The 17,389-nt window shown below is 52.1% G+C and overlaps 9 protein-coding genes across 9 annotated transcripts; 6 read left to right on the top strand and 3 right to left on the bottom strand.

Annotated features, from left to right (window-relative positions):
* Positions 1-791: 791 nt before the first annotated feature.
* On the top strand, positions 792-1,486 carry J4E79_006702 (uncharacterized protein; the record flags this gene model as incomplete). The annotated part of the gene is made up of 2 exons (XM_049355571.1): positions 792-838; positions 886-1,486. 2 exons carry the CDS (start codon positions 792-794, stop codon positions 1,484-1,486), a joined length of 648 nt encoding a protein of 215 aa, XP_049210244.1.
* Positions 1,487-1,930: 444 nt separating this feature from the next.
* On the top strand, positions 1,931-2,601 carry J4E79_006701 (uncharacterized protein; the record flags this gene model as incomplete). The annotated part of the gene is made up of 2 exons (XM_049355570.1): positions 1,931-1,959; positions 2,013-2,601. The coding sequence occupies 2 exons, from the start codon at positions 1,931-1,933 to the stop codon at positions 2,599-2,601; spliced, it is 618 nt and encodes a 205-aa protein (XP_049210243.1).
* Positions 2,602-3,240: 639 nt separating this feature from the next.
* Positions 3,241-4,234, top strand: PAB2 (poly(A) binding protein Pab2; the record flags this gene model as incomplete). Its single annotated transcript, XM_049355569.1, has 4 exons — positions 3,241-3,318; positions 3,427-3,683; positions 3,874-3,961; positions 4,019-4,234. The coding sequence occupies 4 exons, from the start codon at positions 3,241-3,243 to the stop codon at positions 4,232-4,234; spliced, it is 639 nt and encodes a 212-aa protein (XP_049210242.1).
* An 870-nt stretch (positions 4,235-5,104) lies between these two features.
* Positions 5,105-5,726, bottom strand: HUS5 (SUMO conjugating enzyme Hus5; the record flags this gene model as incomplete). The annotated part of the gene is made up of 3 exons (XM_049355568.1): positions 5,105-5,358; positions 5,455-5,639; positions 5,692-5,726. 3 exons carry the CDS (start codon positions 5,724-5,726, stop codon positions 5,105-5,107), a joined length of 474 nt encoding a protein of 157 aa, XP_049210241.1.
* Positions 5,727-6,230: 504 nt separating this feature from the next.
* Positions 6,231-7,332, top strand: J4E79_006698 (uncharacterized protein; the record flags this gene model as incomplete). Its single annotated transcript, XM_049355567.1, has 2 exons — positions 6,231-7,181; positions 7,234-7,332. 2 exons carry the CDS (start codon positions 6,231-6,233, stop codon positions 7,330-7,332), a joined length of 1,050 nt encoding a protein of 349 aa, XP_049210240.1.
* A 203-nt stretch (positions 7,333-7,535) lies between these two features.
* J4E79_006697 (uncharacterized protein) lies at positions 7,536-8,261 on the bottom strand (the record flags this gene model as incomplete). Its single annotated transcript, XM_049355566.1, has 2 exons — positions 7,536-7,919; positions 7,974-8,261. 2 exons carry the CDS (start codon positions 8,259-8,261, stop codon positions 7,536-7,538), a joined length of 672 nt encoding a protein of 223 aa, XP_049210239.1.
* Positions 8,262-8,590: 329 nt separating this feature from the next.
* On the bottom strand, positions 8,591-10,326 carry J4E79_006696 (uncharacterized protein; the record flags this gene model as incomplete). Its single annotated transcript, XM_049355565.1, has 4 exons — positions 8,591-8,608; positions 8,667-9,845; positions 9,903-10,212; positions 10,265-10,326. The coding sequence occupies 4 exons, from the start codon at positions 10,324-10,326 to the stop codon at positions 8,591-8,593; spliced, it is 1,569 nt and encodes a 522-aa protein (XP_049210238.1).
* Positions 10,327-10,966: 640 nt separating this feature from the next.
* On the top strand, positions 10,967-12,205 carry J4E79_006695 (uncharacterized protein; the record flags this gene model as incomplete). Its single annotated transcript, XM_049355564.1, has 1 exon — positions 10,967-12,205. One exon carries the CDS (start codon positions 10,967-10,969, stop codon positions 12,203-12,205), a length of 1,239 nt encoding a protein of 412 aa, XP_049210237.1.
* Positions 12,206-13,312: 1,107 nt separating this feature from the next.
* Positions 13,313-15,351, top strand: J4E79_006694 (uncharacterized protein; the record flags this gene model as incomplete). Its single annotated transcript, XM_049355563.1, has 3 exons — positions 13,313-13,837; positions 14,247-14,451; positions 14,507-15,351. The coding sequence occupies 3 exons, from the start codon at positions 13,313-13,315 to the stop codon at positions 15,349-15,351; spliced, it is 1,575 nt and encodes a 524-aa protein (XP_049210236.1).
* Positions 15,352-17,389: the final 2,038 nt, after the last annotated feature.

Here is a 17,389-nt window from a genome sequence, read left to right as displayed (position 1 = left end):
AGCCTATGTCGCATTCTTCGAAAACTATCTTAGGGTAGGAGCCTACATCATCTTCTGATCTGTGTGTTTGTTAAGTTATGGTGCTATGTATACTGCAGGCTGTGGCACCACTATCAGCCCCAGAACTTGAGCTGTCGTCAATTAAGTTGGTGTAGTCAATATAACAATCGATACTTTCACAAGTATATCGTTCGAATCCCCGAGTTCTTCTCGCCTATCGTTAGGCCGCGCATCGTATCGGCTTGAATGTATGCCGCGAGCATATCAAAATCGTACATGATTCTCTCGAGAAGAGTATGTTATGGCGCGTCGTACGCAATCCATTAGAATGTGGCTGTTGGGATTGCGCTTCGTTCACCCGCGCCCAAAGTTCTTTCAGTGAACCTACCTGGGGAGTCAAGACAAGCATCTGCATCCCATACTTGACTACGAACGCCCTCGTGGTAGTTGTGATCGTACCTATATTGACACGAGATGCGCGGTCGGCGCCCACCTCAGTGTGGGTAGAGACTAACTAACCCTTGGGATCGGTATCATGAACGATGTCTCTATGACTAGCCCTAGGGACTCTCACGGGCTGATATTTTCTTTGAGCTGTGAACCTTGGAGTTAACAGGCAAGTTCAAGGTCGTGTCTGGAATCCAAAACAGCGAGATATCAATACGACACGTCTTCACTTTCACTTTCACTTCCGCGCCACAACGGAGCTCGGCGTGTCTCGCTCCGCCTAAGCGATGACCAATATTTGCCCTCTCTCAAAGACGCAAGCCATCACCACTTACTACCCGAATATGGCGACTGAGGAGCCCTCGTCCGCTGATAGGGTGCTTACCCCCAGGTATGTTTCACATCGTGTATCACAAAACATCACTGATCCTCGCATAGCGTCGCAACGGTGTCGGACACCACAATCGTCAAAGTTGGTGCTGAGGGCAAAAGGTACAACCTACACATCGACCTTCTCAAACATCACTCCGGCTACTTTCGTGGAGCACTTTCGGGCGCATTCAAGGAGACGGATGATGGAATCATTACTCTACTCGACATTGATACCGACGCGTTCGACGTCTTCGTTGACTGGATATACACCGGCGTTGTCGCTCCGATAGAGTTCCCAGCTAAGACCGTCAATCATATCGGTCCCAAGTTTCGGTCGTATATTTTGGCAGATCGACTACTGGCTCCAGGACTCAAATCGGCTATCATGGACCTCTTCGTCTGCTATCAAGGAGCCGGTCCGATAAAAATACCCGGTTGTCACGGTATTATCTACTGCTATGCAAATCTTCCCGAGAGCGATCCCTTGATTCGGCTGGTCGTGGACTTGTGGTGTTTCAAAGAAACTATGAGCTCCATGAACGATGAGGTTGTAGCTTTGCTACCCCAGCTGCCCAAGGACTTTCTTGTTCGTTATCTGGTCAGGATGAGAGATTTCAAGGCAGGAGCAGCATCGACCACATGTTTGAAGCGTGAAGATTACAACTAGGGTGCTAGAACTGGGCAGGTCGAAGCTTTATACGTTCAAGTTGTAGCATCGTTCGTGTGTGTCTAGCTTCAGATACTCAAGCGTTATCTGAATGAACGATATTGCCTCCGATCAACATATTACGTGTAGGTTAGAACTGAAGTCAGTATCTCAGTGCATCCAACCGTACTTTGCGATCCCTGACCACGTAAGTGAAATCGAAGAGTAAAACGAGCGGTGATAGGAAGCATCCTAGGTGAGAGAGCAGGATGGCCCTCATTTTACGCAATCCGCTGGCCATCTTGCTATAAGTAGTAGGAAGCTTTGTAGATCTTCCTCCTACCTCTTCTCACCTACACCACGATCTCGTCTACCTGCTCTTCTTGATCCTTGCAGAGTATAGGCAACATCAGCGCCCATCTATATCAGCAAAGGACAAGGATACTTCACATCCAAGGCGGGATCATGAAGAAAGTTGAAGCACCTCGCGCGAGGTAAGTAACTGACCGTGAAAATCGCAAAGAAGTGTACTGATCATTCCACATAGCGCCGTTGCCGCATCAGAGACTGTCGTTGTCATAGCCGGAGATGAGGGAAAGCGGTACACTCTACACAAGCGGCTTTTGAGGCACTATTCCGGATATTTCCGTCGGGTATTCGTCCACGGGGTCAATGAGCATCGCATGCACAACGCGACAGTTGAAGGCTTCGATGTCTTCGTTGATTGGATATATGAGACAAGACTGCGCCCTTCTGTCGACATGCATGGCGATGAGATGAACTGCATGCTCAAGGCCTACCTGGTGGCGGCAGAACTGTCAGTTGGACCACTGAAGAAGGCGGTGATGAACCGGATGTTTGATGATCTCTCAAGAGGAGGCAGTGTCAGGGCTTGGGCTGTCCAATGGATGTTTGAGTCTTTGCCAAACAACGACCCCTTCCTTCAGCTCATCGTAGACGCATTTTGCATCAACGATGGTGTGAAGAATATGGACGTGGAGGAGTTCGCGATGATCGACGACCTACCGAAGCAGTATCTGTGTCGTATACTCCGAAAGCAGCACCAGCTGAGCGAGCTACCAGACAAGAACCGAGTTCTTGCACGCGAAGACTACAGCATGGTGGTCTGCCTGTAGTACACGGTTCCAGGGAAAGCTTGGCTTATTTGCAAGCTAGAAAGACGGCTGAAAGGAAGCATGACAACAAGGCAGGCTTGCAATTGATCCCAACCTTGGGAGTCTTTGACGTGAGGAGGGAAAGGCGAGAGCTGGGTGACTACGGATGGTCCCTTCGGCAGAACAAAAGTTATCACTATCTAAGAAAGCTCGGGTTTATCAAGAAGAATGAATTACATGTTTCAAGCTCGTTTGTGAAAGGCGTTAACAATGACATGACTGAGTGAACAAAGGTGTCGGTCGTGAGTCTGACGCAGCTTTGCAGCTGGCCCGTGCTTACATAAGTGAGGCTCCGCTGCCTTGTTAGCGTCGCGCTACGAGCTTCCCCAGCGCCATTCGTCATTTCGTATGAGCAACATTACCTTCACCTCCGTCCGCTGCCTTTCAGCCTACACACCCTCCACCAGTCATTTACACGTCGTCGCAATCTGTGATTGATCTTATCACCGCAAAAAGGAAATTCAACCGCCCAACGGTCGCAATCTAATTACCATTCACGCCCCCGGAACATTCACGTTAGCCCGGTAAGTCATGGACGGCCCGTTAAATGCTCTCATTTACTGACGTGGCTCCTAGACTTTCAACTACACCCGAATCATCATGTCCGACGCCGAGGTTATCGAACAGAAGCGCGAGGAGGATGAGCGCCTCGATACCGCCGAAGACCCCAACGAAGAGGTACGATACCATCCACCACAACGCGCGCGTTAGATTTGTCGAGGATAGCGGGCGGCTATCGCGCATACAAGTTCCGACATAGAGGAGCATGCTGACAGTGCAATGCAGGAAGAGATCTCAGCAATGAGGCGACGCGTACAAGAGATGGAGGAAGAAGCCCAGAAGCTACGCCAGATGCAGAGCGAGACGGACCTAGAACGCCACGAGATGCGCGAGAGCAAAGAAGACGTCGACGCGCGCAGTGTCTTTGTCGGCAACGTCGACTACGGCGCTTCCCCCGAAGAGATCCAGGCACACTTCCAGAGCATCGGAAGCATTAACCGTGTGACCATATTGCTCGACAAGTTCACAGGTCATCCCAAAGGGTCAGTACTAAGAGGAGGTTTTCCTTGAACGATTTGCGCATTTCCAAGTTTTTTATTTGCTTTCATGCATCAACAAGTATGCGCGCCTACAGTCGCGTCCATGTTGTTGGGGTTACTGTTAGGCGAAAGTATCTTTCGCTACCTGGCAAGAGTTTGGCAGAAAGATCGGAACGCTAATGAGCGTATGCAGGTATGCGTATGTGGAATTCACAGAACCGCATCTGGTCAATGAGGCCTTGGTCCTTGACAACAGCCAGTTCCGCAGCCGGAATCTAAAGGTATGAGAACAGCACAATTGGTACATAATACGCGACCGGTAGCTAACAAGCATCTAGGTCGTCCCCAAGCGAACGAACCTCCCCGGTATGACACGAGGCGGACGCGGCGGCCGAGGCGGTCCCCGAGGCGGATACGGCGGACGCGGCTCACCATACGGTGGTCCTCGAGGTGGCTACGGTGGCGGCTACGGCGGCGGCGGCGCTCCACGAGGAGGCGGTTACCGTGGTGGATACCGTGGCGGAAGAGGCGGATCGGCATACCGCCCATACTAAGGGCGCGACACGACGACACCGGCACGCGCTATACCACCAGACCTAGGTCGCCCGTTTCTGTATTGCTATATTGGTGTTCTCGAGGCAAGGGTGAAACAAAGGAAACAAAGGACACAAAATTGGATTGGGGAGTCGCGGTGACTATCTGTAAGATCCGGGGCTTGTACTATTAGGGATGATTGTTGGACACATGTCGTGAGGATGCGGCGAAAGGGCAGCTGGAATTCTTATCAACCGGGTTTTCTGAGGGACCGGATGGGTTTAATATATGTTTCTTTGCTTCGTTGCGTGCAGTCCTTCATCTCGTGTGTTTGTTGCTTCGGCGGGATCACGCCTCAGATTGAGTATGTTCACAGTTGTCATGGCTTTGTGTAGCCAATAACATGAATATCAATTTGGAATACGACAGAGATGAATCAATCGTGTATATTACTCCAGACGCAATATGCCAGGAGACTGAGAAGAAAGTCAGGTATCATAGCCACATGCGGCTTTTCTCCCACCATCTAAGCACCCGTACAATGCTTGGGAACCTCGCCCAAACGCCAGGACCCGTATCTCATCAAAAGGACGTTTCCATACTAAGCGCGCCTCGACCAAGTAGTCAAAGGCAAAGAAAGAAAGAAAATGCAAGAGCATGTCGACCTCGTCTGAGCAGTATCCGCCGCAGCCGAGTGGAAGACAGCTTGACCACGGCATAACAGCTCATCAAGGCCTGACCACACCATCCCGTACCCAACCTCCATAACGGCCCTCACGAGCCCTCGGTCACATATAACCAAAAGGTATCTTCACCCCACGGTACACCACCTCTCCCCCCATCTCATCCCCGACAATATGTAGCTCTTCCCTTGGCGCTCTGACAACGTACTACGGCGCCGGGTTCTCCTTGACGATCTGCTTGACCTTGCGCTCGTACGCCGCCTTGTCCTTTTTGAACAGGTTGAACGCGTCGGCTTGTGCTGGCGACTCTGGGTTCGGTTCGTCGAGCAGGGATTGGATGCCCAGCAGGATCTCTTTGATGTTGATGGCGGGCTTCCAACCCTCTTCTTCGTTGAGGATGGAGAGGCAGACGGTGCCGGAGGGGTAGACGTTTGGGTGGAAGAGGGGTGGGACGAATTTACCTGTGAGCGGGTTAGCTGTTAGCTCCTGTTAGGCAGAGGGGTTGCGGTTTGGCGGAGGAGGAATGGGCATGGGCTGAGGGATGTGTGGGGACGTACACTTCGGTGGCTTTGTAGGGTATTCATCTGGGAATGCGACTTCGAGCTTGAATAGACCGCCTTCCCATATCGTCTTTTCTTTTCCTGGTATGCCGCATTCCCATCGCTTCAGGTCCATCATGCCGTTGGAGCCGCGCATGGGCTTTGCGAAGAAGCCGAAGGGGTGGTCTCGTCGCCATGACTTTCTGGCTGCTGTGTTAGCGAAGATAATGTGCGCTGGGGAAGTGGAGCGCGTACCTCTCTTCCGAGAGCCTGTTGACGCAAAGAGACATGGTGTCGGTGTAGATGTAAGGCTGGCCGTTGCGCCTCTAGCTTGTCTCGTGGATTTCCGTGCTGATGTACCGACAGAGCGTGCGGTAAGGATAGAGAGAAAACTAAAAACGGCGTCTTATATATCGCGGGCTTGAGCGTGTGGCGTCGCGCTTGTTAACGTGCTACGATAGCGGTCAAGGTGAGGATTGCAGACGGTAAGAGGACCAGGTGAAGTCGAGTTACGGTTGCACGTGACCTGACAATAATTATCGGGCGCCGCAGCGTTGGGATTCGGGGCTAGATCCCGTCGCGCGAAAGGTGGAAGGTGCGATGCGCGATCTGCCCCGCGCTAGGGCTTGGCGCCGGTGCCTGCCCCGCTTATGTGATCCAATGCCTTGTGCGGGCCGAGGCTGACATGGCATGTGTCTGGTCTAGGTAGCTACGATCTCCTTTACCTGTTCCTATCTCTGTTTCTTGGACCCTATAGACCACTTACTGCTATCTCCCAGTGAGATCACACTAAGATGGCTGACACAGCCGCAAAGAAGGAAGAGCAACAACCCGCCAAACCCACATCCACAACCACTGCCCCTCCCCCCGCCGAAGTAGCCTCCGACCCCGAAGAAGACGACCTCTCCGACCTCGACGATGTGCTCGACGAATTCGCAAACACGAAGCTCGACGCCAAAGCCCCCACCGCCTCGTCAATAGAAGCAGCCTACCCCAAGTCCAGCGATGCGCCGTCGTCATCCGGGCCCGGCAGGCCGGCCTCGGACATCTCCCCCGCGGAACTCATGATGGAAGACCAGGATGCGTTCCAGGCGCAGCTGCAGAAGGAGATGGAGCAGTTGCTTGGTCAGGGCGACTTCCAGAAGCAGTTCGACGAGATTATGAAGGAGATGAGTGCGGAGATGGGGGGCGCGAATCCGCTGGAAGATCCTGCGCTTGGGCATGAACATGCACATGCGCATGCGGGTGAGGGTGCGGGGGCGGGCGAGGCAAAGGAGAAAGCAGCGCCGGGTCCGTCTGAGAAGGCGACTGCCGCAAAGGCAGAGAAGACGTTCCAGGAAACTATCAAGAAGACTATGGAGCGCATGCAATCCTCTTCTGATACCGCAACTTCCGCCGCCGCATCCTCGTCTCAAGACGATATCCTCGCGCAGATGCTCGCATCTATGGAATCCGGCGGTTTCGGTGGTGCGGGTGAGGGTGGCGACGAGGACTTCAGCAAAGTGCTCATGGGTATGATGGAGCAGCTTACCAACAAGGATATCCTGTACGAGCCGATGAAGGAGCTAGACGATAAGTTCCCGGCGTGGATGGACAAGAACAAGGAGAAGTGTGAGAAGGATGATTTGAAGAGGTATGAGGAGCAGCAGACGCTGGTTAGGGAGATTGTGGGCAGGTTTGAGAGGAAAGGATACAGTGACGACAACGCGCAGGATAGGGAGTATATTGTTGAGAGGATGCAGAAGGTATGTGATTGTTTCTTGAAGCGTGATGCGACAGGTGCTAATAATTATGTAGATGCAAGCCGCTGGCTCTCCACCGCCCGATCTGGTGGGTGACATGAATGCTGCGCAGGAGGCGCTTCAGGATATGGATCAGGGCTGCCCGACTCAGTGATCTCCTTGCGCGATAACTCGTCTGCTTCATTCTTCCCAGATACCCAATGTACATATGATGCCTTCCCCCAAGCAATCTGTTATACTGAGATGCCAAATTCCCGTCTTACAACATGTGTAGAGTCCCTATGATGTCACTACCAGGTCACCTTCTTTGGGGCGATCCCTGGCTAATCTCGAGAGTCTCCGATTTCGAATGGTTTTTCAGCAATCCATCATGTCCATATCCATCGCGTCCCCTCCGAACGCGTCTTGCGCGCGTTGTGGTTGCTGCTGATCGTGCGCCGCTGTCGCGCACTCCATGAATATCGAGTCATAGTCATCATCATCGCTGCCGTAATGCTGTGACCGCGCATCCGATTCTTGCTCCATTGACGCGATCAATTGCTGTAGCTCGTACTCCTCTTGTGCGGCGACGTAGTCGGCTTCGGTCATCTCGGGATCAGATTGAGGCGCGTAAGTTGGGAGTACAGGTAATGGCGCGTCGTCCATGGTCTCCTCATCGATGTCGTCATTCTCTTGGGGTGCTTGACGCGCTTTTTCCGCTTCCCAGCGCTTCCGTTCAGATACGAAGTCTAGTTGTTGGATCTGCGTCATCAATTAGCATTGCTAGTCGCGTCTGTGTACGATTGCATCACGTACTTGTTCGCCTCGCGACTCCCACTTCTTGTCGTCCCGATTGTTCTGTACGCGCTTGAAGAACATGTCCCTCCTGCGCTTCGTCGTGGCGTCGCGCGTCTGCATCACCGGATTGGCCTTGAACGCGCGTTGTGGCATCGCCGACTTCTCCTTGAGAGGCGACGACATGGTGAAATCGAAGGTTCGTGGGGCTGCATTTGCGGAGCGCTCGGATAGTGGTGATGATCGCGGTGGCGTGTATGCGGAGTAGTGCGGCATTTGGTGTGAGAAGAAGGATGTCGTGAGCATCATTGTGTGGTGATGTAATTCAGTGGTGATAGTATGGATTTAGATCGCGTGGTAGTGCGGGGTGGATACTGAGATGTGATGGATTTTGGGTGGATGAAGTTGGGAGGGAAGGTGATGATGCGGGCGCGAAATGATGGGCAGTCGCGCTCGCGCGATGGTAGGTGCGTATCGATAAGTCACGTGCATCCCTTGATTGCAGACAGCCCTTCTTGGACGGTCTGTCCCTTCTTCCATGCCGTCAACCACACTGCAAGTTCTTCATTCTGACTGAATGACTATCGCTTCCGACTATATTCGTCCTTTTGGCCTTTGCATCTTCCAACCCTTAGCTACTAACCCGGATCGACGCGCTACATGCCGCAGATGTGGAGGTACTGGATTTGGCGGCTGCAATGTCGCGACACGGACAGTCTTCGAGCTTGAAGCAGCTGCACCGCCTCGATGAGAGTTTCCATACAGGACGAGCAGGATTTTCAGCTCACATCCTGCTTCTGAGCTTCGGTCAGCGATGATTTGAAGATACTCGCAGAGCCGTTTGGTCCAATCAGGATCGTGTCGGTATGCCTTCTGAAGCGCTTCGGTCTCGATTATTACGAAGGCTGTCGGTAATTTGGAAAAGAGGAGGCAGACAAGATCGACCCATTCGCGCTCCGTATGAGTAGCGTGAATCTTTGAGAGGTTCAACTGCTCAGCACAGCTGCTGACCAGATCACCTGAGTGTTGAAGTACCTGGAAAATGATGCCTTTGAACAGCTCCTCGATGGTTTGCGCGTCTGAAGACGTGCGGCCCGAAGGCAAATACCAGAAGACGCGCCGACTTCCGAGCCTCATATTCTGGATAACATTCGTTGCCAATTCTTTCGCTTGCTTTTGCGCACGAATGCCGACTTGAACGACGAGAAGCGACGATCCCTTCCCAAAAGCCCAGTCCAAGACAGTCTTGCGTACTCTCTGTTCATTAGGGCTAGGCAAGCTTGGTGTCGTATCCCGACGCACGAGCGATCGCACTTTGAGCAGGGCTGTCTCGGGCAATACCTTCGGTTCGAAGAATTGCATCACTCCGTTGAACTCGATACGATATACTGTCTTGCTTATACTGCAGACGTCGTTGCCTATCCGCTCCGTAATGCTTTTGTGCGAAGTTGCGACCTGTAGCAGTTGGGTAATGTGGGCTGCAAACTTCTTCTGTCCTTCCATCACGCCCGCCAGCTTCGCATCAAGCTCTCGAAGCTGCGCATGTTGCAGCATCGCTAGGGTATGGACGTCGCGGATCTCGGCTCGAGCGCCAGCGCTGGCAAGGTCGTCCACCGCTTTCGAACACTCCTGGATATGGTTCACCAGCTCTTGATAGCCAAGCTCGAACGGTGTCTTGATAGCAGAACAGATGCGACCCAAAGGGCTTTTCTTGTACCAGCGCACGCAGAGGCGGAGAAAGAGAATGATGTATGTGAACAGCCGTGAAAGCGCAGCTTCCATGTACTGAGTTTGATACAGCTCCGCACTCAGATCCATGCGTGGCAACACGTCACCAATAGAGATGAGGGCTTGCGATAGCTTTTCGAAGAGGGTCGCTCGGTTGATCACCCCCTTTCGATATCAGTACACTACAAGCGATAGGGCAAGCTTGAACAAGGTACAACCTACGATCAGAACGAACTTCATGGCACCCCACACCAGAGCCACGTACTCAGGGTGATGCTGCGCCAGAGTATCCATGATTTTGCCATAGTACATAATGCGAGCAGACAGCCTCTCGAGCGACTGTCTCATCTCTGCATGCTTGTCCTGCTTGCTCTTGTCTTCGTAATCTTTCTTGGCATTCTCCACCACGCTGAAGACATCCTTTATGGACGCTTGGAACTTGTGAGGGACTGAACCGTCGAGGGAAATGTCCAGCTCGTTCTTGAGGTGTTCGATGGCAGCCCGATACGCTTCCGCCGCGATGTTTCGGTTCCTACGGCTTTTAGCCTTCTCTGCACTTCTTCTGATTGGCTGATAATACTTACTCCTGACCCGCAACTGGTGTGTACCAGGACGAATGTGGGTCGCGCACCACTATAACAGACATGTTGACTATGCGATAGTTGTCCAATCTAGCATGCAAAGCTGCCAAATTGTTGCGGATCTAGCAATGCGGGCGATCGCCAACCTTCCATTAAGGCAACTTGTTGGAAAGCGGGCTGTGCATGAAGGCTGAGGCTGTGCCGAGGAAAGACTGCACGCTGCGTACACGTCGACACGCGCGGTCCTCGCACACCAGCCTCTTCTCCCGCACAAAGACGCATCTTCCAATCCACACCGCAAATGTCATCTTTGGATCAGATAGCAAGTCGCCATCTCCTTCACTCGCCAACTTTACTCTACCTCATTGAGTCGCCCAAAGACGTTGTCGACGAAACCGTCGTATAGGACTGGTGTTCGCGCCCACACCGCTATTTCCCGCTCGTCTTGCACGGAAACTCACCCTTCCGTAACGAAAGCCTGGTTCAAAATCGTGGAACACGCAGTGCCGCCCAAATTCGCGAGTCCCTCATTTAGATTTGGATCCAGATTGACTTGACAGTTTCCATCTTACCACCAGCAACCACACAACCGCCAACATTGCGTGGACAAATACCCCGACGAACACCAGAACCTCGTCGGATTGCTGATCCTCAGCCTGCCGACTCTTCAAATAAAAAAAAACGTAAACAGGCATTTCCACAATGATGACCACAAGCTTTTCACCGGGTGTCCTCGTGGGTATGGGACGAACAAGAGCCCAGCCTGGGTCCATCAAGGCGGCAAAAGCTCCACATGATGATACTTACGAGGTGGATACTGCGCAACCAAAGTTTGGTGAGCAGGCAGGGATCAAGCAGACAGGATCACTGTACAACCTTCGGAGGGACCACGGCACCCCTACCCCACCACGTTGGACAGGCATACCGGCAGGCTTGGGGGAAACGCCCCCAGCGGATTCCAGGAGGAGGAAAGCATTGCCACGCGTAAATCTCAAGCGGGATCATGAGACTCTCAACCTTCCGCCCAACAGTTCCGAGAACCTCCCTCCGTTTTTTCGATCTTCAAACCCAGTAACCGAAAGGCCCCAGAATGGCCGTCCGAGGTTTGAGCCTCCAACCCCATCCGGCGAGATCTTCAACGCAGCTGCGCAAACAGCTGAAAACAACAAGCAGCTCGAGCAACAACGCAAGCATCGTAAAGACTATCTCAACGATGTATGGACACGACCTCACGAGCCGCCGGTCCAGCCAAACCGACCTGGAACTGCCGAGGGAACCGCGTCCCCATCATCCCACATGATGACACCTGTTGGGATGAAGACACCTGCGATAATACAGCCGCAACAAGCTATGGCTTTTCAGCCGCAAGGTGCGTCTTCCCAGATTCCTATGGCAAACCTGACCCAGGCACGAGCACAAACGCTGCAAGCAATGACGAATGGACAAATGAGGGGTATTATGCCTCCAGGCGGCCAGCAGATTGATAGACCCAAAACAACTGGGCCCGCCACACCCGCGCAGATGAAGGCTATGCGCAACTTCGGCAGCCAGCAGACGACAACTGCCCATGCGCCGTCAGAAAGCGCTCGGACACAACCTGTTGACAAGTTTGATCATCGGTCTCCAGCAATCGCGAATGAATGGACGTTTTGCTCAGGGCACAGATTTACTCGCGGAGAACTGAAGTACACGATCTCAGAAGACCGCACAACAGACGCTTTCAAGCGCCGTAAAGTGCATTTCATAGCTTTGGGGCAGCCTAGTATTCGAGCCGCTACAGTCGAGGCGCCTCGTATGCGTGAAGCGCGGATGGCAGCTTTGGAACAGAGTGGGAAGCTACGACGCGTCTACGACGACGACTCGGAAGAAGAGGAAGAAGATGAGAGCGATGGAGGAAGGACGACCGTTGGGTGGGAACCGCTTCCGAACTCAAGACCAGATTAGTGGGCATGCGAAAAGGCCAGCCCAGCTACACCAGACCGCACTGAGTGGCACTTCCGCCACCCATGGAACAAGATCTAGTGTTTCAATGTTCTATGAAAAGTGAGAAAGAGAGATGGCGCGCAATTGAAGATTCAAGGTAGTATCACTAGGCTCGTCTGCGGGGGTGCGAAGGATGGGTAAAACAGGCATAGCCCAAGAGGAATTGAAGATAGCATTGTCAGCTTGCAGTACTATCTCAAATTGCTCCAGTTGCTACATAACACTGCATCTCGCAAGCGTGGGCGATGTTACTGTGAACAGTACATACAGGTCCTTGGTTCATGTGCAGCACAACCTAGAAAGCTAGACATGGCGTATTCGTATCGTAAGCCCTTCGAAACTCTTCGTCGCGCGAATAATGAAACCTGGGGGCCTACTTGTGATTGCATGTGCATGTGGCTTGACGACCTCGGTTGGCTTGACCCAGATGGGTTTAGCCCTCAGATAAGCCACCTTCGACCGGTGAAGGTTGGATGTATATCTAACAATACAATACGGAGTCTCTAACTTCCGCGAAGCGGCCCTGCAAGGTGTAATTTTCGCGAAGCGACAGCCCGCATACCCCTAATTCCTTATAATAGCCCTCTTATAATTTATTATAGCCTGTTGCTGCTGCTAGAGGGGGTATAACACGCCTCTTTTTAGCTGTGCGCAGCTCTATCTCTAGTCTTAGCAGCTTCAACGGAGAAGCGGGCTTACTTACACCCGTTAGCTACCTATTCACCTGCGCGGCTTGGCCTATCACCTGGCATATCGATCTCAGCTGCGCTCATCCTCTTTCTCACATCGAAAAAAAGTGACTTTATCCATATTATATTCGATATCGGCCTATGACATATGGCAGCCCATCCCCAGAGAAAGCGCCCATGGAGTCCCAATGGAGCTCCAGGAGCCAGTACCTCTAATTCCACGCAGCAGCCACCCGAGATTGATGCTTCCAAGCGTCTACGCCTGTCGGAGGAGGAATTAGTCGCGCGACGACTTCTTATACATTGCGTAACCTGCTCACATACACGAAAGCATCATGAGAGCCACCCCTCAAGATCATACTATCTCGACACTCCAGTTATGATCGCATCTGATCATCAAGCCAGAGCTTTACACGGTCAAAACCGACTGCGAGATGTGGACTACTACTTGGAAGAACGCCCCGGGTTCAGTATTGTCATCTTCATCGATTACGACTGCGAAGCTTACCACGATAACCTCAAAAACGCATTCACACAAATTCCCATACCTTCGATGCCTGAGGATATAGGAATCGACATGAAGCCATATTTTCGAGTTCTCCAGCAAGATGGACCGATAGCAAATGCGACTTCTGAGCGGCTACAGTTATCGGAAAACCTTGAGGAAGCTCTGCACACGCTGCAAGACCAGAACGCAGACATAATGGACGAGTGGGATTTCGACGAGGATCTCGATCACCCGTATCCGAAATTGGATCAATTCAAACATGTCTTTGTCGGACCTCGTGCACAAATACTAGAGACACAACAACAACGAGAGGATCTCAGGGTGTTGTCTGATTACATAACCGAGCGTTTGGCTTTGGATTACGGGGAGCTGGAACAGCTGTCGGATGCGGGATTGGTAAGCCGGAAACATTGGCTGATGCTTTTCCGACCAGATGATACAGTGGTCACGATGTTTGAAAGCCAGTACCGTGCCTTCAGTGTAAAATCGTGCTTTCTACTCAGTCCAAACACAATCGAAATGGATTGCTGGTCCTGGGAGTATGATGGCAACTTCTTCCAAAAACACGCTACAATGCACATCAAATGGCCATCTAGCTCAGACCAGGTAAAGATCAAGGACCTTTCAGTGTATCCTATTCGTTACGCAGAAGACGGGGTTGTATCTAATTTGCGAGTACGCGGTAATACTTTCTGGAGTTGCCGACGGCGGAGATACGTAAATTACCAAACGCCTCTGCTAGGCCTTGGGTCGCAGCTTGTAAGATCTAAATCTTGGTGAAAAAGAGCTCTGCTTACACAGCCAGGCTAATTTGCGGTATATGGTCGATGCGGAAGCTTACAAGCTGATGCATGGCCGCGATGATGACCCGACATCCCAAAGCGGACTCAGCAGTGAGGAGTTGAAGAAAGACGAACCCCCAGGTGGTGCCTTCACATTGATGCTGCCGGCAACAATGAAGGGGTACGGCTTTCACAACAAGAAGTGGAGTCCGGTCATCGAATCTCTTAGTCATACGAATGCTGATATTCAACACAGATACATTACTTGTGGAACACATTCAAGATATCAAATGGAACAGCGGTGTCTTCGATAATCGACTAGTCCTTGAGGAAGGCAAGAAGGACCTGGTAAAAGCATTGGTTACAGTTCACATTGAGAAAAGCAGCGATATCAAGACCGATTTCATGGACGGAAAGGGTGAAGGGCTCATCATGTTGCTTCACGGCGGGCCAGGAACTGGCAAGACTCTCACAGCAGAAAGCATCGCAGAGCTTGTTCATCGTCCCTTGTATAGGGTGACTTGTGGCGATATTGGGACAGATGCCGAAAGCGTGGAGAAATACCTCGAATCGGCCCTGTTCATCGGCAATACCTGGGATTGTGTCGTCCTACTGGATGAAGCAGATGTGTTTCTCGAGGAGAGAACAAAGATGGATCTTCAACGCAACGCGCTGGTCTCCGTGTTCCTGCGCGTCCTAGAGTACTACGATGGTATCTTGATCTTGACGACAAACCGCATCGGTACCTTCGATGAAGCGTTCAAGTCTCGCATACAGCTTGCGCTCCACTACCCGCCGCTGAACAGAGATGGCCGTTGGGAAGTCTGGAGGAACTTTGTCAAGTCATTGTCGGAGGCTGGTGAGAACATCAACACCGAAGAAATAACCAACAAGCTCGATATCCTCGCCCGACACAAACTGAACGGTCGCCAGATTAGGAACACGATCAATACAGCTCGCCAACTGGCGCGGTACAAAAAAGACTCATTGCGCTACGCGCACGTGGACCAGGCAGTCCGGGTTGTCAACGAGTTTGAGAAGTACGTGACCGACGTACACGGTCATGATGATGAGGAATATGCGCGAGATCAAGGCTTGAGAAACGATGATGCTTTGCAGGTAGACTGATCAATGTTTCCCATTCAATAGTTTTTTCTTTTGGGTAACCTTGGTGTTTCCTATCACTAGTTACCTCAGTAGCACATTCATTGTAAGCCGACAAAACGCAAGCCCGATGACTTTGTTGATACTGAAGTAATTATGTCGCAATGTCGTTGGTCTCTCAGGTGCTACAGTCGCAAGTCCTGCTGGGTAGCGAAGGCAAGTTGCAGCCCGCGGCCCTGCGGATGACTTTGCCAAGGCGCTAACATCGAGACGCCGAAATAGCTTCGTCATTTGACGTTGTCCTGCCCTCCGCCCAGCACTCTTCCATCATCAGCCTTCCATCCGCAAATCGTTGTCTGAATGTCCCACATCGCGCACAAGTGATAGCCACAGCTAGCACGCTGTAGATTCGCCAGATTCGCCACATCTGCAGCCGAGTGAGATTAGCCCTCGTTAGAGGCCGATCTCGCCTGTCATTGGAGTGCACTTTGAGGGACCGAGATTGCAGATTGTCCATACACACTTCTAGATGCCCTAGGGCAAATCTAGATGCAATGGGAATGCGGCACACGCAGGTGGCCAGTGAGAAGGTACCAGAGTGCATTAGCGCACCCAGGTGCGAAAAGCTACGCTAGCTCCCTGCCGACCCGCAAGTCCTATGGCCGCCTGTGTTAAGTCGGCTCGTCTCGCGTGGCGATATGCAAACTTTCACTTCATACCTCACGATGTCTGATGTTTGTTGAATGCAAGTATTTATTGTTTCTCTCTACTGTTGCAACGGCGAAGCATGGAGCCTGAGAAAGCTAGTGGACGCCTCCGACCTTTCGTGGTTTAGTCGCTGGTATCGCGCATCATGGGTCAACATTTGGACAGCCGCGATGAGACCAAAACGGACCGCTATGGGATGAGGAGAGAGCGCGATGTGCTGCTCCTCTACGGCGCGGCGTTTCGCAATATTCCTCACGTCGACAATCTGGAAAACCATGTACCCCGCTTATCCCCAGATTCGACTCTGACAGCCTTGTGTCAACTTACAGCTATCCGGATGGGGGCCCAGCGGTCCATGATATCGCTCCTCGACGATGAACGACAACACATACTTGCGGAGGCGACTTGTGACTTACCGTTGCGGCCAGAAGCACCAGGTGACGCTCCAAACAGCTGTTGGCTTGGGAACGTAAGCATCCCGCGGAGCTGGGGCATATGTGAAAAGGTCCTGGAACTGAACCGAAATGAGAACCCAGTCTTTATCATCAACGACCTCACGAAGAATAAGGGGACATGCTTTCGAGACGATGTCCAAGGGAATTCTGATATGCGCTTCTACGCCAGCGTCGCGTTGATGTCTCCCAACGGCGCAATAGTCGGATCGCTATGCATCTTCGACAACAAGGTTCGAGACGGTCTTTCCGAAGAAGAACTTTCTTTGCTAAGGGACCTGGGTTCTACGGTCATGAGCTATCTGAACACATATACGATCAGAGACCAGTACAGGCGAGGAGAAAGGTTCACTCGGGGGCTTGTCTCCTTTGCAGAAGGCGCTTCTGTTCTGTCTCCTTTCGAGGGAGATGTGCGGCACGATTTGACAGCAGTCGTTCAGACACCGTCAGATTACTCTTCCGCGGCGTCCAAAACGGATTTGGACGGAGCGAAGGATACGCGAGATAACGTCGGAACGAAGCAGACTACTTCTGTTCAATCACCATCAGCAATGGCCAAGACGAGTCGTGCCAGATCCAATAGACATCGGTCGATCGGTACACTTCGTAAGGAATATCTCTCCAAGCTTCACACGGGATACGCACTGACTCGATGCAATAAATCTAGAAGACTCTATTCTACCCACTGACTCGAAGTCGATGTTCTCGCGTGCTGCAAATGTGTTGATGAGCTCAAGCGATCTGGACGGAGTGCTAATTTTAGATGCGAGCGTTGCGGCAAGCGGGGGACAGCGCCGCGGCAACAGCGCCTCAAGAAGCGATACTGACGCCCCCTCCGAGTCGTATAGATCTAGATCTTCAAGCGATGAGGCAAGCTCCAACAGTACCGAAGGTTATGCCCG

The sequence above is a fragment of the Alternaria viburni genome (genome assembly GCF_023758015.1).
Source record: "Alternaria viburni strain BMP 2772 chromosome Unknown scaffold_13, whole genome shotgun sequence".
Taxonomy (NCBI): Eukaryota; Fungi; Ascomycota; class Dothideomycetes; order Pleosporales; family Pleosporaceae; genus Alternaria; species Alternaria viburni.
This window is presented reverse-complemented; position numbering and strand designations above follow the sequence as displayed.